General features: G+C 42.0%; 2 protein-coding genes across 4 annotated transcripts in view; one reads left to right on the top strand and one right to left on the bottom strand.

The window, feature by feature from the left end:
- Nucleotides 1-677: 677 nt before the first annotated feature.
- Nucleotides 678-13,228, top strand: LOC311012737 (amyloid beta A4 precursor protein-binding family B member 1-interacting protein-like). Its single transcript, XM_084008356.1, has 13 exons — nt 678-833; nt 3,624-3,683; nt 5,457-5,544; nt 6,055-6,272; nt 6,364-6,435; nt 6,516-6,675; nt 6,761-6,882; nt 6,966-7,040; nt 7,637-7,780; nt 9,023-9,133; nt 9,994-10,092; nt 10,181-10,265; nt 10,367-13,228. Exons 1-13 carry the CDS (start codon nt 801-803, stop codon nt 10,492-10,494), a joined length of 1,395 nt encoding a protein of 464 aa, XP_083864482.1. The 5' UTR covers nt 678-800; the 3' UTR covers nt 10,495-13,228.
- Nucleotides 12,958-22,845, bottom strand: part of LOC311012735 (abl interactor 1-like) — a 19,473-nt gene continuing 9,585 nt past the window's right edge. The window contains exons 4-11 of one of the 3 annotated variants that reach the window (XM_084008352.1): nt 21,858-21,872; nt 21,004-21,107; nt 18,861-19,001; nt 17,862-17,962; nt 17,023-17,238; nt 15,314-15,403; nt 13,376-13,561; nt 12,958-13,272 (exon numbers count right to left, since the gene is read on the bottom strand). In XM_084008352.1, the coding sequence (XP_083864478.1) occupies nt 13,097-13,272; nt 13,376-13,561; nt 15,314-15,403; nt 17,023-17,238; nt 17,862-17,962; nt 18,861-19,001; nt 21,004-21,107; nt 21,858-21,872 (1,029 nt within the window). In that variant the 3' untranslated portion in view covers nt 12,958-13,096. The remainder of the gene's footprint in view (nt 13,273-13,375; nt 13,562-15,313; nt 15,404-17,022; nt 17,239-17,861; nt 17,963-18,860; nt 19,002-21,003; nt 21,108-21,857; nt 21,873-22,845) is intronic. The other 2 variants (XM_084008354.1, XM_084008353.1) reach the window with 2 other exon arrangements.

The following is a 22,845-nucleotide window of genomic DNA, read 5'->3' as shown; positions in this document are numbered from 1 at the left end:
TAAATTGCAGTCAACTTAAATCGTGCTTCTTTCATCAATCATGAGTTAGTTACACGCTCCATTACCTCAAGTCCCACAGGTATTTCCAGTTATGCTGATTGATTTCCCTTCATTAAAGCAAGGTGGTGTATTTGCATATTCAACAACATGGCAATACAACACTCTTTACATTACACATAAAAAAGCATTCGTGTAAAAGGCTCAAATATGATTTAATAAGAGTAAAATTAAGTAGTACAAAATATAAATACTGGAGAATTACTCAATGCATTGGAAAAATCTATAGATAGTTTTGAATTAATTTAAAAAAAAAATGCTTGCCAAGATAAACGTTTCTCATAAGTGGAGCAGACGTCAAGGGCGACGCAGGAAGTTTGCTGGAGACGCCAAACTCTGCTAAACTTTACGTGACCTTTGACCACCAAGTTCTTTACATTTTTTTATTTAACGGTATAGTATGTCATTAGTATGGTATGCCATAAAAAGTCATAGAATGTTAATAGGACCAGTGTAATCAGGCAAAACCGTCGGTGGCAACTGTGTGTCTCCACCATGATTGTGTGCGCGCTGATGAATAAAGAGAACAGGCAAGTACATTGCAGTACATTGTGGTCAGTAGCTGCGGCAGAGCACTGCAGATAAGCAACATAATTAGAAAAGACCGCCTCACTCTCCTTTACCAGGAATGCAATTTAATCCACTTCCTGATTTGACAGGAAGTTCACAGCTAATATCTGCAGAGGCGATGCAGCCAACGTCAGTTAGAGACCGCTGAGCAATATAGCACTCAAACACACTTGATGATGCTGCCACCTGTGAAAGAGACAGAAAAGGTAAGACCTTTAAGTGAATGCTTTTGAAAGTCAGTAATGAATAGGTGTGCATCATGGGACCTGTAGTAAATCAATACAAATAATGTCAAATCTAGTATTTATCTCTTAAATCTTTTTTTTTTTAACTTGTCTCTTTAAGAGTTAAATACTTGAGCATCTACATCAGCTTTGTTTAGGACAAACACATGTCCTCTCACAGCCGCCAATGGATTGTTTTGCAACTAATTAAGAAACAGCAAGAAGCTCTCGGCCACAAGAGAAGAGAAAGCACGTAGTTTACTGTCAACAGGCAGTGCTTAACGATTCCTTTCATGCGCATAAGACTCAATAAATCTGCTTTTTTGGCACTCGCTGGCGTTCTGTCTGTCTCCTGGCAGTTCCATGTTTTGCTGATGTGTGAGTGGGAGACGGCAGCAACAATGTGACACGTCCGATGAGAGCGAGGAATGTTTTTTTTTTTTTTTTTTTAATGCAAGCTTTGATGAGCACATCCCGTCAAATACCATTCATTAAATAGATATGTGTAGGAGAAACAAGCTACAGGAACAGAAGTTAGGATTGACTTTCAGACAGATGTGAGAACTTTTTGGATGAACAAGATTCACTTTCATATGGAAGCCGTACTCAGCCCGCGACCATCATCTCCACTTCCCCTTCTTACCGTTTAATGGACGGCCTGTTGACTGCTCAGCATAAACACAGAATAACAGCAGGACTGTATACCGTGTGTGTTTCTGTGTGCGTGTGTGTGTTTACACGAATATCGGTATATGAAGAAGAAAAAGTGGTGCAGAGTGCAAATCAAGAGCAGGACAGAGGCTCTAAATGGATGGATGTCTCAAACACCACAGATGAGTTAGTGTATACAGGCCGGTATATGCACTTTGCATACCTCCAGCTGCCCCTTTAATGTGTAAAATATATCAGCGTAAAGTTAAACAGAGCCAAACAGATGTCCGCTACGCACGTCGCATATTTATAGTCACCCAGGTTTTCACTTCAGAGAATTTATACATTCATTCTGAGGTGTACACTTGTATCACGCAGTAAAATCTGAAGTAGTTGCTCCCACAAACCCACGAAGAATTCTGACTCTAAAGCTGTACGGTTTTGGTTCACTCTCACGGCTCTCATCGCGCCATTTTCTGTGAAATCTCTGATAAAGACGCTGTACGGTCGCAGTAAATGTGGTTAACGTTGGGAATTCAAACACACTTGCTTAGATTTAGGTAAAAAAAAAACACTTCAGCAAACATCAAGGTAAATAAAAATGTAAAGAAGGTAACATGATGTTTTTTCCATCCATCCACACTGTGCTTTTTTCAGGCCTTTATACGATACGCAGCTAATATTGCTGCAGTTGGGTTTACTTTGTAGTTACGTGAACGCCTGGTGGGCCTCATACAGACGCTAAACGGTGCTCTGTGCGTCGGTAGCAGATGCAGAGGCGTGTGACCAATGAGAACGGGTGGACAAACATCGTTAGCAAGAAGCTAGTGGAGCGTTTAGCAGCTAAAGAATCAGATATTCCACTCAGGAGTTGCCTTCTCCAGCTCCACAAAGTATTTTAGCATCTTTTACCTTTTCTTCGTATACAATTAGCAGCTAGCTGGTGAACATAGTGGAGCTGATTTAATCTGGCTGAGAGCCAGATATTTCCCTCAGGAGTTGGAGGAAACCAAAAATAGAGCAAAAAGGAGAGTGAAAGTTGGACTTGGTGGCCAGAAACAAAAAAGAAACACCATCAGTTTAAATGTCAGTGATGGAAAGTTCATACAAATAGGGCAGTCGTCTATTTTTCAGGTATAAAAGTTATCAGAAACCCCATCTCTTTACCGATTCTCATTCCTGTGCATACTGGGCTTTACTATATATTAATATCTAATGTTACTGATAACTGCACAGTGCAACAGTCTGAAAAAGTTGGCAAGAATCGCGGAGCTCATTCTTCAGTTTGCTTTTCAACCCGCTCCACATGTGAGATGTATTTTTGACCGCCTCCATATGCACAAACCAAGATTTTGCCTGATGAAAATCTTTGATCTCAATGGAGCCCTTTTTTCTTTCCCAGAAATGATCAATTATTAGTGGAAATAATGTGATTTACTTTGGATTTGATGGGCTATAATTCACAGATTATATAGTGCTGAGGCTCATTACTCACACAGAGAGAGAGAAGATGTTTCAAATCGTGCTGACTGTATCTTTCATTCTTATTTGACAAATCTAAAGAGAGGTATCTTTATTTTAAGAGATTTTTTGCCATCACCTCACATGATGTATTTCAGCGAAATAAGACAATGGAAATTTCGGTTCCACAGTTTGGCTCATCGGTTTACTGGACGGTTTTAAAAACAACAAACAAGGGAAACATGGAAACCATTCTAACCCGCCTCACACACTTGCTTGTTCTGGTAATGGTCATGATGACTTTGGACATGTTTAGAAATAGAGATTTCGACAAAGAGATCACATTTCTGTTTTTTTTTAGTTCCATATTTATCTATCTTTGCAACTGTGGCTGAGATATCCAAACTGTATATGTGCATGTATTTGTATCTCCGTACCACAAAAAAGGGTCGTTTTGAAGGTTTGGTGGTCTTTATGCGAGCCTTTTGATACACTTTATTTCCCAAACTTTTAAGAACTGATGCGGCTAGAAACTGAATTTAAACTGAACTGAAATGATCCAACATTTCTCAGTTCCTTGATGTTACCGCTGTAGTCACTTTCTACATTGTGCTTGACCCCTGTGCTGCTGTGTAAAGTTTTGCTCTATACCATTCTCAGATGGACGACATAGACGCCATGTTCAGTAACCTGCTTGGAGAGATAGATCATCTCTCTCAGGTGAGTGCTGCGAGCTCAATGCTAACATCAACGTGATAATGCTAACGTGCATATTTCCTTATTTGGCTCAAAACCAAAACTGTTGAACTTGGTGGCGCTAGATTCAAGAGACTCAAGGATTCATCCTCTGAGAACCATGAATGACTATTCATTGCAGTCCAATCATCAAATAGTTGAGATGGTGAACCATCCAACCGCAATTTCCGTGCTTTTTGGACAACACATCCCATCATGCATGAGTACACTTCATCTGGAATTTGAGAGCAACAACAAGTGTGATATCAAACATCTTTGGTCGCATTCTTTCTCAAAACGCGACCAGATGAGCAGCGACTCCTCCGCTGTGTGCCGACAGTTACCATGAGCGCTTTTGAAGTGGGAACAGGTCACAAGAAGTGAATCAGACAGATCACGCGGTGTTTATCTCACTAATCTGGACATTATCTGATTACACGTGGCAGTCTTTGTTATGAAACCGAAGCATCAGACGGAGAAATGCAAGGCGACGCTGAGATGTGAAGTCACTGCATCTGGATTGGACCATGGGCGATTGCTGCAGATTCCCCCTTAAGCGCACATAAGCTGCTCATCATATGACGGCGGCTTCGCCAAGAAAAACATTACATGCATCTAACTGATGCAACCTCAGCCCCCGGGCGCATTTCATTATTGCCCATTTTAAAGCTCTTTATGTAAGCTAAACGAGTGCAGCCCCTGAGAATGGGATCAATCTGTGAACATTACATCAGTCGTGCCAGAAACAAAAGGGGGGGGCTCTATATGTCACTTTGGCATGCACCCTCTTGGAGAGCCATCACAGTGACAAACACCAGGCCACAGACTATCAGAGTTAGTAGGGAAAAGCATTTTGATTAAAGCGTTGATCCTCTCAGAGGCCGAGAAACAAAAGGATTTAAAGTGATTCCACTTATCGTCCTGATTGGGTCCATTCTCTGCTTTACTGCCTTGGAGCTGGGTGACTAAATGAGAGGGGTTTCTTTTTTCTACCCCTGACTTTCAAGGCTTTTTGAGGTGCCATTGAAGCGGCAGCTCCAGCATGACGACATGTGTTTTCAGGGTCGACCTGCAACGCTGGCGGGAATCATTCTGTGTACAGGTTGGCAGGCTGCCCAGCCTGTTAATAGACTATGATTGAGGCTATGGAGACTTATGTTGATAATTAAGACATTAGAGTGGATATCTTTTTCTCATGATATTCAAATTCTTTAGGGACACAGATTCACCAGATGTACAACTCAAAACCCCCAAAAAAACATACCTGTAAAAACGGCAACATTAAAATTTGACCTAATCAGTTCTTTCTTAATGAACTTATCGAGTACGAGAAGCTGAGTGGAGTGTGTTCTCTATTAATGGTACAGCTTGAAAACAAAACATTATAAAGTGGAGGGAAACATTCACTGATAAATAACAGGCCCAACATATTCTGCCGTTCTCAGCAGTTCAAGGACACATGTGGCCCACTTTGATTTCTAGGTTGCTTCTTTGTGTGATCTGAAACTAAGAAGCTTCTGTCAAACACATTACGTCCGTGTCGAATGTATTTTAAAGCATCCAAGTCAATTCTATCCAATTTTTCACAATAGGCAGCTGCGCCGTTGGCTTGCGGATGTGTGCGAATGAGATTAGATCCTGATGGGCGAATGCGTGTGAGTGGGTGAATGTAGACTGAATGTCGTGTAAAAAGACAGTGAGACGCTGGTGCTGGTGCTGGGAGATGTTGTCAATTTACCATCTCGTTGGTGGTTGCAGAGTTTACAGCCTGCAGCCAACCCACCAGAAGTGGACCCCGCCTCGCAGAGGGAGAGCACCTTCTCCGTTGGCTTCACAGATCTTAAAGGTACAGTAAGTGATGGTTCAGATCGCAAAGTGTGATGTAGATGAAAGTGGAGGAGATGGGAGGCAGTCATTAGAGAGATATGGTTTCAGTCGGGAGACGGGGAGCGCCAGAATATCACACCAACCTCTAGAAACCAGGAGTAATAAAAGTGTATCAGTATGGGAAGTACTTGGTGTTGTTAGGAGCTAGAAATAATACCTAATAATAATAATAATAATAATAATAATAATAATACCTTTCATTCAATACAAAGTGAGAAATGTCTGTGAAGGGAATGAGTCAACACTTTGGGAAATCAACTTCCTCACTTCCTTGGTGAGAGTTGGATAAGAAGATTGATACCACTCTCCTGTCTGTATGTTCAATTTGAAGCTACAGCTATGGTTAGCTTAGCTTAGCTTAGCATAAACACTGGGAACAAGGGGAGCGAGGGGGGATGCAGCTAGCCTGGCTCTGAGGATGTTGAACTGGCTTCTCTAAGCCCAAACCTGTGCCCTCGTCTTCTTCCAGAGTCTCTTAATGAACTGGAGGACCACGACCTGGATGCTCTGGTGGCTTCCCTCGGATCAAAACCCACCACATCAGAAGGCCGACTCCCTACGGATCAACTGAGCAGCAGCTGTGCAGACAATCAAATAGCAGCATCAGCCACGACTCAGCAACCTGAGTCAGCAGCTGCCCTTCCTCCACCGTCGATCCCAGCTGAATCCTCCGGAGGGCTGCAGCTAGTAAACCGGAATATGTCACTGATGATAAAAAACAAAGTTGTACTGTAACAAAATTATAATAACTGATTACGTCCTGTCAATATTCTTCCAGAGGGAACCCCAGACAAAGGCAGACAAAATTAAACTGGCGCTGGAGAAGCTGAAAGAAGCCAAAGTTAGGAAGGTAAGCAAGCACGTTTGCGTGCGTCTTTTCACCATGCAGTCACACAGATAAAGCAAAACCAAGCTTGCTGCCCCTCCCAGCTGATAGTGAAGGTGCTGATGGGTGACGGCAGCTCCAAGACACTGATGGTGGACGAGAGACAGACGGTCCGAGACGTCTTGGACAAGCTGTTTGAGAAGACACACTGCGACTGCAGCGTGGACTGGAGCCTGTGTGAGACGAACCCCGAGCTGCAGATCGGTGAGATGAACACGCACATTATGCTGAAGGCAATGTAATAGAGCACATGTCGAGTGTGTCATGTTTGTTTTCCCATCCTTTTCAGAAAGAGGCTTTGAGGACCACGAACACTTAGTGGAGCCCCTGTCTGCATGGACTCGCTTCAGTGAAAACAAAATCTATTTTGTGTCGAGACCTCAGAAGTACGTGATGTTCACAGACCCACAAGTGAGGATGAGTATTCTTCTCGCTGTGTTTTTACTAGATGGTTTGATGCTTAGTCAGTCAACGGAAGCTTTTTCACCCTGAAGGTATTCTACGTGTGGAAAAAGAAGACGGCGGGTTTGAGTGAGATTAACGAGCAAGTCAAACAGCTCTTACTCAAGGTGAGTTACCACACCGTATCATATTACTGGAGCTGTGCAAACTGAAAATGCTGAAATTGGATACAACTTTTTTTAAATCTTACAAGTGCCAGGCCTCATATTTTATCGATGATTAACAGCCCTGTGGTCAATGGCTACGTCCCATCTTGTAACCCAGATCTGTTATAATTAGCAACCAAACTCTCATTTTTATCAAACATTCTGGAAGTAGTCGTTTGTTCTCTCATCAAAGGATTTGAGATTTTAGAAAGTAGTTTTCACACTGTTTGAATTATTTTTAGATCTACGCTGTTTTAGTCGTTCAACTCATTCTCTTTGGACAGCCAACAGAGAGTTCAGCCCCATTATAGTGTGTCCCCAAGTTTGTCTTCACCCATCTCCTGTGGAGTACCAAGGCTCCACATCAGACTCCAATTGTATTTTCCCTATACGTCCTTTGAGGTTTATTTTAAGAAAATCTAATATCCCCCACCATCGCTATGCAGACGACACCCAGCTGTACGTCCCGCTGAAACCTGGTGATCCCAGGGATGGAAGGGATACCTTAATTTTTCCTGCGTTCATTTCTGTTTTGCATGTAATCTTTGACCTTCCAGGAGAATTTTGGCAGTTCCACCCTGATTGTTCCTGATCTCGAGGGCATACTGTACCTGAAGGAAGATGGAAAAAAGCTTTGGAAACCTCGTTACTTTGTGCTCAGGGCTTCAGGCATCTACTATGTCCCCAAGGGAAAGACAAAGGTATGGCAGATCAAACACTAAATCTATACAATATTTAGTTTCAAATGCATGCGTGTTGGGGCGGCACGGTGGAGCAGTGTTTGGCACAGAGGGGCCAGAATCTTCTCGTCTACCTCACGGTGGGACAACTAAAAAGCGTTCCCCAAAATGTCAATCTGCTTAGATGACACATCTACATACAAGGTCGCCCATAAAGTTGGAATCATTTGCAAATGTCATGCATGAATTCATTTCACCTGGGAGAGGATTGTGTCTGGAAACAAAATATTCCAACTTTATTGGCAACAGTGTATTTGCAATATTGATAAATAGTGAACGGTTGAGGAAAATGAAGAGAAAAAAATGGTTAGGACAATATGGCAGCAATTGTTAAACAGCGAGACGGATTTTTTCCAGTGTGAACTCTATGATAGTTCACATCTGAGCACTCAAGCACAGCAGAGGCAGAACGGCGAGAGAAAGATCCAGAGAAATGAAGATGGACAGTTGGGGCGCTGCCACTTTTAAAGAGCAGCATATCGAGCCTGAAACAGAGCAGAAAAACACCACCCATGGAGACTTACTAAAAAAAAAAAAATCACCCACGGGGGAGAATTAGATGGAGGGCAATCGGTGCGAAGCAGATGTGCAAATTGCAAACGTGAGAGAGCTGCAGGAATCATCTGAGGTCAAAGACGCATGAATGAGACGGAGGGAGATCTGGAAACGAGAATTCATCAATAAGAGGGAAGAAAAATGGCCAAATCGGACAGAAAAGAAGGAGCTCCTATCATATATAAAGAAGAGATACTAATGGAGACGTATAATTGTTCAAACATGCAGAGTTAGAGAAAAAGAAACTGGACGAATGTGTGAAATCAAGTCTGGAAACCTGAGCGTGAAAAATAGAGAAGTCAGAAGAACAGTCATGTCCACTTCCAGGAAGCTTCACTTTATAGTTTCCAGTGAACAACATGGTCGTATCGTAGTCAGTGTGGTTCAATATGTGAACACGATGTGTTTCCAATCAAAAAAAAAAAAAAATGGAAGGAATGGAATGTTGAAATGCATTCCAAAGAAAAACTAAATATTTGGAGACTTTCTTTGAAAATGAAATAAAGACAAATTGAACACTGGATTGTTTTCTTTGAAATGTCTTTCATTTTTAATACCTACCACACAATGTATAGCGTAATATTGTCCACATTTATAAGATTTCTACCCATCAGTGTGATCATTTCTTTTCTTTTCTCTGCCCGGCAGTCTTCCACTGATCTTGCGTGCTTTGTCCATTTTGAAAAAGTCAACATCTACACCACCAACGACTACAAACTTAAGTACAGAGCTCCCACCAACTTCTGCTTCATGCTAAAGGTAAGCTCAAGCTCCTAGCCCCCAAAGTTGACCCGTATTTACTATTTGTTGTATTAAAAAGTTGCTGCTTTCTGTACTACAGCAGTTTAGTGACATCAAACATGAGCGTAGGTTGAGAGAAAGGCTGAAAATGACGAAGTAGCAACTCTACACAACTGCACTGCTGCAACAGATAGAGATCAAGCTGTGAGGAGACACAAAACTCATAGTCATATTCAGGGGAAGTGAGGCACCTGAAGAAAAACCAATAAACCTCAATTGGTTTTGATCATTTGACCTGTGGCTGCAATGTGTGGGCCTATTTCTGTGCTTCTCACGGTTAGAACCCAGACGAAGCAGCTAATGATTGTAGTGTTTTTACCATAATAAAAATACATAGTCACATCTAGGACTTCCAATTTGTGTCTCTTTTAAATACATTGTATTTATTTGGTCCTGTAGGTTAGAGTTATGATTGAGGGTCCACAGTGCTGCAACAGCTTGGTATCAACTGCCCTCTGCTGACTCACATGTGTACTGCAGGTACAAAAACTAGCAGCACAGATGAAAAAGTCAAGTTCCTCTATCATGGGAGTGCCCTTTTTACATTGCAGTTAAAGGGGCACTTCCATGTTTTAGTATTTCACTTCCATAAACTTTAGAGTTCATGTTTTACGTCTATTATTTTATATTTTTTATTTTGAATGTATTTTGAACTTTGTTTCAGCTGCTGTTGTTTTTAAAGTGCTTTATAAATAAAGTTGAGTTGAGTAAAGTTAGAGGAACTAAATCATGATTTAGTATTTATACTATCTCAGTGAACTAATAAATCATGGGAGTGCCCCTTTAACTTGGCCGTTCTCTTCTCACTCTTTCCCCAGCATCCCTGCATCCAGAAAGAGTCGGACTACGTCAAGTTCCTGTGCTGCGACAACAAACACACACTGTTACTTTGGGTCAACTCCATCCGAATCGCCAAGGTCAGATTCATCACAACACCGATCACTTCACTGGGATTTGGGGAACTCTATAGACAGAAATAGTCAATTTCATGTCCTCTGTGTTCAGTACGGGACCGTCCTGTATCAGAACTACCAGGCCGCAGTGAAGAGAGCCTCCGGTTTGCCACCTGTCCACTCTGCTGCACTTAAAGGTGAATCTACGCGTTACAACTGTGGATGCAGATTGAAATAACTGCCAAAAAATAGGAATACCGCTTTCTGGAATTAATTCTCATTGAATTTGTCTTTGCAGACAAATATAACAGGCCGGGCCCTCAGGTCAGCCCACAGCCGGGTCCAGCTCCACCCAAAACCACAAATGTTGAAGAGCCACCACCTGACTTCATCCCTCTTCCTCCTCCTGGACACGCACCATTTTGAGACACAGATGTCAAACCTAATGTTTTCAGTAATGCACACACATGTAGTGGTAGTAGTATGACATGCCTATGATGAAGCAGTTATTTATTCCCGCATGAACAATATTTATTTCTGTTTGGTTCTGGACAAAATGTATGCAACTTCTGTTTTCCTCCGTTCGACACACGAAGCACACCGTCTGTTCTGTTTCAATGAGCTGTTTATTATAAAAAGACTGTACATAAATTTCAATGAACACATCCTATGTACAAACTGAGAGGAAAAGACAAATATTGGATTCTGTTCCCATGAACATTTAAGTTACTGATTCCCCCCCCACCCCCGTGTTTCATCATTAAGATAACACACATCAAAGAAAGGCGCGTTGACCTGTGATGCCCTGAAATGCGAGACGTTAAGTGGTAAACATTACAAAGTTCTGCACGTCAGTGGTTGTCTCATGATTTCTCTATGAAAAAAAGTATAAATTAATCCTTTACATACAAACTGCTAGCGACCCTTCCTTCGGCACAGTCTCCGACAACAGAAAAACGAGTTGAATGCAAAGCTAGAAATACATTAGGTAGAAAAAAGTTGTTTTCCTCACCAACAAAATGACCTCATGATGGAAAAAATACAATCAAGAATGGGATGTAGTGGTATTTCACTGCAACAATGTTTAGATACTTTCATGCACAGAGAGCTGAATGAATACTGTTCATTTGACTGAGTCGTTATCTTGTCTTGCTTGTGTGGAAACCCTGAAAACTTCACCTCACGACACAAGGAAGTCTGTGTCCATTTCAAAATAAAACGTCGTGTTCAATGCCCATTATTCCCAAAGTACGTATGCCTGTAATTTGTTTATAAACGGTAGTTTTTGACGATATTTGACGGCAGGTTTTACTTGCACCAACAATCACTTTGTAAGAGCAGGCATCTTATTTTGCAGAAGTAGAAATCAGAACATGAGTCTTCACATCAGCACTGTTTCTAAGACCACGGGATTGCAATTCATTCCTTGGTGGCAGGTGTCATTCATTCGCAGCACAGACTTGTATCCGTCTGTGGATCGACAATAACATACTGTAAGTAGCAGGCAGAGTCTAGCATTAGTACATCACCGCTGGGTTGCCTACATTCACGGAAACACAGAGGTACAATCACATCGGATGGATGTTCATCCTCTGGAACAAAGGAATGAGAGTAAAATCCCTTGTTTACATGCCTACAGTATGAAGAGCGGTCTTGGTTTGAGGTTGTTTGGGTTGGTGATTATGGTTATTGAGCACCAATGTAAAGCACCGCACCAGCAACCATTGAACTAGCAGAAGAGAAGTGGAAAGGTTGAAACTACTGGAAAGCAACTCGCCAGTAAAACAATGAAGGGATTCATTAAGTCACCGCAGCTGTGCAGTGCAGCTATTTGAATACAATGGAAAAGAGATGAAAACACACAGGTTAGTCCTTCCTCTGCTTCACACTTTGAAGCGATCTCTGCTACAGTAGCTGGACAGCATCACCGAATATATTGACAAAGACCGAAACAATGATATAGTGGTGACTGAACATAGAAAAATAAATGTCTACACGACGCCACTTTGCCCCCGACAAAAAGTGAAAATGGCACCGTGAGCGATGGATAAAATTCATATTCAAGTAGAAAAAAAAAAAAAAAAAAATTGAAAACAACATCCAATCTTGGCACCGACGCTGATGAAAACTCACAGGTAAAACACACTAACTGACAAATGTACTGTACTGGCAGCTTCTCACGATACAGTTTATATACAAGTTAGAGAACAGAAAGAAGAAACGGTCGTCTTTTTTTTTGTAATGCATTCTATACACTCACCCTTTTTTAACAGCATCCCCGTCAACACACAGCATAGTAAATAATACACAACTCGAGGTTGCTTTTTGTTCCCTCTAAACATCTTGTGATTTGGACATCGACAGCATTGAACATTCAGTCGTGTCCTAATGCACTTGTTGATGTCTGTTTGTCCTTTTTTGGGTTGTTTTTTTTATTTTGATAAGGTATGATGGATGTTATTGAAAGGAGGGAGAGGGTTGGTCTGCTGGTCTACAGTGCAAATAAAGAGAGAAGGAGCGTCACACCGTCTCATCTATTCACAAAATCCTACTGACACTTCACGGTCTGAATCTACCGCACACTAAAAATACTGGAAATGTTCGTTGCACATGCACAAATTAACACTAAAGCTAGGTTTACTTGGCTTTGTTTGAAATGACTCTGCGATGTCCTGTGAGGCAAAATGTGACCGTTAAAGTTGTAAAAATGCTACCGACCACCACCGATGTAACAGCGTAGGCATGAAGGCCTTTATCTCCTCCCTTTCGTCCACAGTGTAAACTAACAGACCCCAGTCCAAAGCAGCCTCCTTCTTTGTGCGATACTTTTTTTTTTTTTGGGGGAGCGTAACAAAACCGTGCAAGCACAAGGCCCCCAAAAGAAATTCATTTGAAAATCCACCATGGCACTTCATTCAAAATGGGAGCTGCACGAAACTGCAGCCACTGGACTGCAACCATCTGTACATCTTCACCGTTTTCCCCTCTGTTCAAAACTGCAGTGCCATTTTAAGGTGTGTTTTTGTTTTTAGTCAGCGTAGTGCATGATCGACTCGACGTAGTTTCCTGGGAAGAGTCCGGTGACGCCGTTACAGATGCCTTCATACCAGCCGTCGTCGTTTTTCTTTATTATGTAGATGATGGCTCCTTCCATGAAGGACAGCTCGTCCTCTTTGTCCTTGCTGTAGTCATAGATGGCCACCACTGAGTGAAATAAAAGAAAGATATTGTTACAAAAATGTAAACAAACAAGTGTTTTTTTTCTTCTTCTTCAATTATGGAAGTTAAGTGGATAGCTGTCACTAACCTTTCTCTAAATAAACCTTGGGGGCCCATTGGGGGTCTCCGTCGGCGTAGGGGTCGCTGTAATGAACCACTGCGGCATCCTCTTCCTCGTAGTCCACAGGTGGGGGTGGAGGAGGGGGGGAGGGCTCCTCAAACACACCCATGTCTTCTGGGGGAGGTGGAGGAGGCGGGGCGGGGCTGTCTGTTACTGAAAGAGGACGGTGGAGAATCAGTCACACGAGAGAAGGAAGAGAGAAGGAGTGCACAGCTAGACCTCATCGGTCACTGCAGTCAGTTCAAATAGAGATACTAATTTATTAAGTTATATTTTATGGAACATGAAGCTCTGAATGATGTTTGGGAATTCTCTGTTCTGCCAGGAATAAAATCTGTTAGTATGTATTTATTTATTGACCTTAAGTAATAAAATATGAGTCTAAAATACTCATATCGTCACTATGCTTCCATATGAGGCTAAAGGTTAAGCAGCAAAGGTGGGTGGATCTGTGTTTTACCGAGACCTGACATTTAAGTCTAGATAAACTAAACGCTGCACCTCCATGTCTAATTCATAAGCCTGCTCTTGAATTAAACAAACTGACTGAATTGAATGCATCCCTCCGATTCTAATCTGCTTACAAACTTTTTTTATTTCTCCACTTGCCTCTCAAGCGACATTAAATCTGTTTAAGCATTAAGAGCTGAAAATGCTTCACTATATAACAACAGCTGTCTTGCATTTTATTAGTCCAATCCATTACTCATTTAAGGTCCGTTAACACAGCAAGCATCACATTCAGTCCAACTATGCTATGTGGCTGGAAAAGGACTGTATATTAACAATATACAAAAATGGCTGCTTTAATAACAGTAAATTACAAGTCAGGCAGACAGAAAAGGCACATTTTTCCTGAATAAAAACATTTCATAAGCACGTGTGGGTGGTCATACATGAGATCGCCATGTCTCATTGTTGTAATATTTTTTATGGAGATCACTTCAACATTAGTATGTTCAGTACTGTGGCACACTGTTTGTCTGGTCATCCTTAACACGAAATAAGAAAGACTTTCTAGAAACTGTCTGTTGAGAAGAATAAAAGGCAAACACTTGATGGATATATGTTCATAACCCCTTATTTAAAAATGAGTTAATTATTGGTTTAAGAACGTAAAACTGGTTTAAAGGGATAATCCACTTTTGGATGCCTGTATGACTCATATCCAGTAGTATAGTAGTCTGGCAGCCTGCATTGCATTTGACCAGACAGTTCGATGCCTACACAGCTGCATTTCTCCAGACAGGCGGATGGTGAATCAGGACATGGACATCAGGTCACATTTTATCTCCTCAATGGACGGAACAGGATGCAAGCCTTTTTTCGTGATCCGTCACCATGGCAACAGACAGTCATCCGAGGGCTGCGTGCTCCCCCCTCGACCCCAAATGCAGCGCAGGAAAAGGTGTGCCGAGTGTAGCAAGCCACAGAGAAGAGTGTAAACGTGAGGCAGTGTGTGGGAAGGAATCCAGAATTGATAAACGTTTGTGTCTCTCTATATGTACTGCACATATAGAAATATGGGCAAGATGACTGAAAAGCTGTATCAAGAGACAGATTTATCAGATCTGAGGATATGAAATGTCCTAATCACTTTTTATGCATACAGGGCATGCATTTCCTTGGCTGCTGTAGCTGTTCTCACTTCATGGAGATTCAATTAAATTCATAATTTTAGTAAATTCACATTGGTTAGAGATTAATAATGCAGGTCAATACACTCAGTATTTTTGTCCAGCCCCACCCACCGTATATACATGCGAGTTTTGTGCAAATGTGTTGGAGAGAATTTGTCTCAGAGTAATGCAGATTACAGGTGTGTGCACAAGCGAGTGTGTACAACATAGACTCTGTATCTGCCTAATTAAGTGCACGTGCATGCTTTTGTACAGATCTACTTACTGCTCTCCTGCATTCTGGCCACAAATCCAGTCAGAGGGATCTGTGGGGTCAGCTGGACCATTGGAGGAGGAGGCGGAGGAGCCACAGACACTGGAGCAGCAACACCCAGAGGAGGCAGACAAAGCAGCAGACAGAGAGAGAGAGCCATGGAGGTGGTGGACAGGGAGACAGACAATTACAAGGGAAGATGAAATAGACATAATAAAGGAGATAAAAGTCCAAACACTGAATTGAGGAAGAGATAAGGACGAAAGAAAACCAAAAGCTTGTGCGTGAGTGAGTGAAATAGTGCAGGAAGCATCGCTGAGCAACTCATTTACAAATCCAATCATCGTTCTTTTGCTGCATTTTTCAAGCTGGGCTAAAAAAGGCATTCATCTCATCTCAGCCTTTCGAATCAACCTCATCAGCATCACTTTTACTGTAGCTAACAATAGGTTTCTGCTACAGTGAAAGAGATGCAAAGCACTGCACAGACCCAAAAAGACGACAGCGGCAAGGTGACAGCTCAGGAGCTGTGTGGTACGAATAGCAAAGCAGGGTTAAGGGTTCTTAAAAAAAAAAGCATTCACAGGTAGAGCTACGGCGTCTGTATCTGATCTGATTAAATGCTAAATTAGCACGGTATGTCTGGATCAAGTGCTGCATTTATTTAACCGTTTACTGAGTGGGCAAGCTTTCATATAACGGCCTTCTGCCTCTAAAATTAGGCTTTTTGTTGCAGTGTCTTAAAAAAAAGGAGATCACTGATAGACAAACAAAGACAAACACAGCTGTCCTCACTGATGGAGACATGATGTCACACACATACATGCCAGGTCTGCCTCATAAATCACATGTAATGGAAAGGCGTCTAATCTCACAGTCACGTCTTGTTACTCCACCCTGTTCTCACAGCAGAGCCTCATCCATCCACAACCCGTGAGATCAATGCGCTCCCTCGTGTATCGGAACTAGCCTTTTGTGCTAGAAAACATCTATCACACCCACCAGGAAACCAAACGTGTGTTTCACTTTAATTCAATTACAATGAGTAGACATCACAGAGATCATACGCTGTCCCAGTTACAGACCCTGGTTGATGCAGCTCTGCATCATTGTCTCTCTCCTCCCAGACAAGACAAACAGCCTCCTCCATCTGTGCCAAGGAAGATGCTTGTCCTTTGAGGGAGAGAAGCCATTAGAGGAGAATGGCTCAGAGTGATGCCTGCCAAAATAAATTCCACTCTTCTGACAGAAAATATGCATACGTCCTGGGTTTCCCCTTGTCTAGCAGCTATTTAGGAGTACTCTGCCCTCCGGCCTCTCCTGAACAGGAAGCCTTCTCCAGCTGACGAAGTGATAATGTCATAACTCAATTACAAATGGTAATGAAACACTGTGCACGGTAGTGCTGAGGTGGGGAGGTTTCAACAACCCTGACTTCAGACATTATGGTTCATCAATCATTTTCATTAGCCTCTGGAAGGGCTAGCCCATGCATATCTTTTGGACCCAGAGGATCATTTTAAGCAGTTTCACATAATTATAGATTGTGGCGTCAGAACACACTTGACAACAGCCAAGAATTGATGGCACGATAAAACAAGCTTCCTCTCTGCTTTATACATATTTGAGATGAGTCTATTCCTACACGCCAACCATCTACTAAAGCAGACCATTTATAAAGATAGATAATTGATGAAAAACAGGCTTTGAACCTGAGTTACCGGAGTTCTGTGGGTAGGCAGGACCACCGTTGATGTGGGGCTGCTGGGATGAGACGGAGGGTGCGCGGCGGTAGGTGCCCGTGGCAGACACCATGGAGGCCGATGAGGTGGTGGAAGAGTTGTGACGGGAGATCTGGCGGGAGATGGTGCCAAACTGGGACATGGGTATGGGGCCCAAGCCGGGGCCCTGGGGTACTGAGGCAGAGGACGTTGCCACTGCAGGAGTGGAGAGAAGAGAAGAGACATGGGTACACTGCGTTAAAACCTCAACTTGATAAGTCACTTTTACTGCTGACTTACTTAGAACATTATCAGTAGATTTCGTAATATTATGCATTCATTTCCAGTATATTTCCATGCTGAATGTGAGAAAAATAATGAGCTGCGGTGGTATTATAAGAGCATTTTAAATTTAGTTTACTTACACTAATGGTCCACATTATTAACAAAAATGATAAATAAAAAAAAAATTGTACAAAAACTCTTCTCCTTAACCACTTTAATAGCTATTGCTTCTCAGATCCACTGCCTATAATTTCCTTCATTTGCTTCCTGCAAGTAGCAAGCGCTTGGCTGCACAGTAGTTTCTTTAGTGTATATTTAATGTCTGTTTGAGCAAAAAATATACCTTTACAATATTACTGTGTACCTGCAACATTTTATAGGTTTTAAAGAAGCTGAGCCACTGAGCGAAAGGCTGCCAATTCTTCTAGGATTTACATAAACCTAAATCCTATATTATTCGTCCGCATTTGAATCCCTTCCGTTTGACCTGATGAATGTCGATCACACCGTGTACATCTGTCATGAGCAGTGAGGGTTCGGCTGCTAAGACTCACCTTGCCCCATACTGGGAGGGGAGGGGGTCGGAACTGCAAGAGGGATACCAACTACACTGCCTCCACTATTCTCCCTGCCGCCACTACCACCACTGCTGCCACTGCAGAGAGAGAGAGACAGAGAGAGAGAGAGAGAGAGAGACTTTGTGGTGATCATTAGAGTATGTTTAAGACAAACTTAATTACATGACAGTGTTTAAGATCCCACCATTACTCTCTCATGTGTCGTTCCGTCATAAATATATCCTCATCACTGTAGCAACACATTCACAGTTCTGTGAATATGCCGTTTGCACCGTCTGGCACATTCAAACATGAATACTGGGCACCGTTTCGGGAGCGAACGGTCACATTAGCAGTTACACAGTGTAACAAAAAACAACACAACAGCCAAGGCTTGTTTGGAATGCATAAAGACCCGTGAGCAGATCTCAAAAAGCTCAGACTACAGGAGCAATTACACACTTTGTCACAGAAACAGACGTGGACAGACATTTCACAGGGAAGAAAATGATTGGTGAATTTCATTGAGCTCCTTCAGCTTCGGGGTATAGAGCGCTGCATGGATGATGTATTCCTGTAGGCTACCTCCAGAAGTGAGCATCGCACTGGTTTCCATTAGAAATTTCAAGTGGATTATAGCGTAACATAAGCTGGCAAACATTAGCCTATAGACGAACTACACCATGGTGTGATGACGTTTTTTAAGACAACCAAAAGCTCACGAGAGTAGAATCTACTGAGGCATTTATATTGTAGGACAAAACATTAAAATATCATAAGCTTATTTCCGGCATCTTACCAAAAACCAATTCATCGATTGAAAAGACAAAACTGCTAACTCATATCAGGGTTTAAGGAAAGATTCCTGTAGCACTCTGTTATGCATGTTGGCTCATCGTCAGACTGAAAAGACATACTGGGTCACTTAAATAGAACAGAGACATGTTTTAGTCACATCTGTGATGTTAACTCCAGGTTGAAGAACAGAAGGTCTACCTGTGCGTCCTGGGCCTCTGGTTGAGAGAGGCTGTGCGTGCAGGGCTCTGCTGGCCGCTCAGACGGGCCGGGCTCGTCATGTAGTCATTGGGCACCACTGGAGGCTTCACTGGTTCCAGGGTCTTGTAGGGAGTGTTACGGCTGGATTAAGATAAAAAAAAATAGGACACAGTTACTTCTCAATGTTCTCATGAAGTGAGAGGAGGTACTTTTACAGAAAATGTTTATGGAACCATGGTCAGGTGATCCTGATGTTATTAACAACCAGTGTGAAAATGAAGGCTCATTTTAAACAGAGTAATAACTTATAAAAAGGTACAATGGTGTAATGGTACAGAGCTACTATTTGTGCTGATGTGGGAGTCTTTATGCCATTTGTATTGCTTTGTTTTGGATGGATTGTAGTCTGGTGAATTGGTGATGTGAGCCTGTTATCCAAGCTGTTGCTGAATATTCAAAACCTGATCCGACGTATGTTTGATAAACCTTGAGAATGATTTCAGATGATGCTCTGTCCACTGAAGGCTTAGATGTGGTCCAGTCTCTGTTTGCCTTGTTTTTCCAGGGTGTTGATGTGTGTGTTTCCCATGTCATGTTTCTTTGAAATGTGACTCTTTGGCCAGGATGAGGGGAGTGTTGTGGAGGGTGAGGTGGACCATGGGATTGAGTTGGGTTGGGTCGAGGGTAGTAGACATTGGAGGAGTAGAGGCGAAAAGGGGGACACTGGCTTTGGGAGTGAAAGGGAGGTGGAAACCTTGACCTTTATCTGTCGATTGGAGAGGACGCTTGATATCATGTTGTATCATTTGGGGTTTTTCAACTTGTAATCTGTAGAATAATCTGCTGTGCCACATTTTGAAGATATCTTTTTCAGTGTCAAAGAACAACGCCATGGTGAATTCATTTTTGTTGAAACTGAGGGTGATGGCCTCTGATGCACTTCCTGAGAGTGTTATCGACGGTGGATCTGTTGTTGCGGAAGCCAGCTTGATGAATTCCCAGGACTCTTCATGTTCTCTGTGTGATGTGTGCAGTGATGGGTGCATTCAAACAGTTTACCAATGTGGCTGATAAGGCTGGTGGGTCTGTAGCTGGTGGGATGTTTTTGATCTGTGGCCAGTTTGTGGATCATTGTGACCATGGCTGTTTTCCAGGGCAAGCGACATGTGGCGAGGCAGGTGGTGAAGAGGCGGGAGAGCAGGTTGAAGTAGGTTTCTGGTGCTCGCTTGATCAGGATGGCGTCTAAGTCATCAACCTTGTATTTTAGGGTGAAAGTTAATTTCTTCCAGGGTGATTGGTTATGTCAGTTGGCGGTCATCTTCTTGGTCAAAGTATGGAACTGAGTGATGTTATGTTTTGTAGGTGATTTCTGAATAGAATTGCCCATTCTTGTTTATCTAAAATGGTTTTGCTTTGATGTTTGAGAGTCCGTTTTTTTCTTCTTTTGTACACCATTCATGTTTTTATCTTCTACCAGAAACTGCATGGGTTTGATCTGTAGTAATTGTCCATTTTATTGTAAAATGATTTCCATTTTTCTTGTGTGAGCAGAGTTGTTTTCCTATTTAGTTTGGCATTCAGCTCTGCTTTTGCAACCGTTAATGTATTGTAGTGTTTGTGTGGAATTTTTTTTTTTTTTTTTCGTTTCAAATGGGGCTACGGGTGTGGGGTTGGAAGCTGTTACTGCATGCGTTTGTATTGATCCAATGTGCGGACCCAAGTGGTCTAGTAAGTGGTGGTCACTGAATTTCTGAAGTGTGGCTGCGAGGTCTGGTGATGTCAAGGGGATGTGTGTAGGTTTGTAGGCAGAGTGGATGTGTGTAGGTTTGTAGGCAGAGTGGATGTGTGTAGGTTTGTCGTTATTGAGGAGAGCGAGGTTGGTGGTGTCCAAAATGTCCTTGAGTGCAATCCCTGATTTGGTTATAGTATAGCAGTTAAAATGCTTAGCATTAAAATTTCCCAGTATGAGCATATGTTAAGTATTATTGATGATGTTGGTCAGTTGTATTCCAGGGGGACAATATATTGATAAAATGAGAAGAGTTGTGGAAACATTTAAAAACAGTGTAGTGGCCATGTACTCTTTAGTTGCACATTCTTCTCGTGTGAGAACGAAATGGTTTGATTTAAAGTATCTACGTACCCCAGGGTACCACGACCAGCCATAGGGGGGCTTGGAGGTTTCTGTGTGGGTGGGGTAGTCCTCGAAAGTGTTCCTCCTCTTCCTGCTGCATTGTTCCCATGTTGCTGGAGGAGCAAAGACAAATTAAAACATTGCTTTTGCAGAATCTGAGTAACTGACACCAGTGTTTTCCCTGCCAATCAGCATTAAGGCTGAGGAGGAGTCACTTAAACCTACAATGACTAAGCCAAATTTGAATTAGTTTAAAACAAACAATCCTCTTAAAATTCAATCATTTTTTGGAGAAACACTGGCACAGAAGCTTCATTTGTCTATATAAAGCCATAGAAAATGAGACAGATACAGTATGAAGGGAGAATTGTAACAGCTCTAAATGGGTAACTGGCTAATTTTGGCGAGAAACTGCATGTAAAATGGGAGTTCACTCAATATGTGCATGAAAATATAAAAGGACATATAGGAATATGTGTCAAGAGTAATTACTGTAAAAATGATATGTAGTGTTTCTTATTTCCTGTTACCACTTTTCTGCATTTACTGTCACATACATTTAGAGTTGAATATATAGTACACTCGGTGGAATTTCACACCAGATTTCACACCAGACACTCAAAGGTGACAGCGTGAATGTTAAACAGGAAACAAGAAAACATTCTCTATAAGGACACTGATTTGTTGCATTGCAATAAATCAGCATATTCATGGCATCATATTTGTTCCATGAAACCCTAATTCCAGGTCATCAAAATGTAAAATCCTTGCATGTGTTTTAACAAATGAGAGACAGCTGTGTGGATACCTTGGTTGGTTTAATAAAACATCACATTAAGAAGAGAAAGACAACCATGTCTTACCTTGGCCTTAAGCCACTGTGTGCAAGCAGGGAAATGTGGAAGCAGAAAACAAGATATGCTCATTGGTTAATGGTTACAAAAGTGGGATTAGACTGAGAATATAAAGAAACAAGAGAGTGAGTCAAAGACCCCAATGTTGCCCAAATACACCCAAACAGACTCGTGTGGTTTGACTTGATTAGACTAGAAGATCTATTCCTTTCTCATGTGTGTGTGTGTGTGTGTGTGTGTTTGAAATACTAGCTTGAAAAAATATCGCAGCTCCACAATAGACCACCATCATGCTTAACTTATCAGCATGAGAACGAATGTTCTATAATGTCTGTCACTCATATTTACACTTGATGTGTCTGCCAGAAATGAAACCCACACATAACCCAATATAGATTTTACAAAACGTAGAGGAAGACATTAACTTCCTTTGATACCACTTGAAGTAAAGTTTGAAAAAAAAAAAAAAAAAAAAAAGGAGCGGAAAAGGTAAACCACCACTGTGCTCTTGATCGAATACACAGTGACATTACTCACCAAACTTGTTTGTGGGTATGCGATTCTGTGTCAGAGTCTACACTTAATGTGTCATAAGACTGAAATCGGAATGAGAACCATTTAAAATTGGGAGACACACTAGAAAATAATGAGCAGTCCCGGAGCTACATGCAGCCGAGCTGACGTTTTCAAAGTGGCATTAAGAAAAACAAGCACAGCAGGGTCATAAATAACAGCAGTGATGTGTTCAGACTGTCGGAGTGGCTGTAATGTGGTTGTAACGATGTCACCCTGGTAACTGCCAGTAATGCCAATAAAGGCTGTTGAGGTGGAGGGGTGAGCACGGTCATCCATAAATGTGTGAATGGGTGCTTTCCATGCACAAGTCTGACCTGCCATCTATCCAGGGCTGTAGTGGTAAAACCAGAGGTGGGTAAACTAGGAATTCTGTGATCAGACGGACCACGATGCAGTGGGGCAGACCTGGATATACCGTGCA

The sequence above is a fragment of the Eutrigla gurnardus genome (assembly GCF_963514095.1).
Source record: "Eutrigla gurnardus genome assembly, chromosome: 4".
Classification (NCBI taxonomy): domain Eukaryota; kingdom Metazoa; phylum Chordata; class Actinopteri; order Perciformes; family Triglidae; genus Eutrigla; species Eutrigla gurnardus.
Note: the sequence above shows the minus strand (reverse complement) of the source record. Positions and strands in the feature narration are given on the sequence as shown.

Excerpts from the sequence above, each read along its gene's own strand:
- LOC311012737 (XM_084008356.1), top strand. The coding sequence starts at position 801 with ATGATGCTGCCACCTGTGAAAGAGACAGAAAAG. Across the intron at positions 6,436-6,515 it reads AAGAAGCCAAAGTTAGGAAG|CTGATAGTGAAGGTGCTGAT; the intron begins GTAAGCAAGCAC and ends TGCCCCTCCCAG. Across the intron at positions 6,883-6,965 it reads TGATGTTCACAGACCCACAA|GTATTCTACGTGTGGAAAAA; the intron begins GTGAGGATGAGT and ends TTCACCCTGAAG.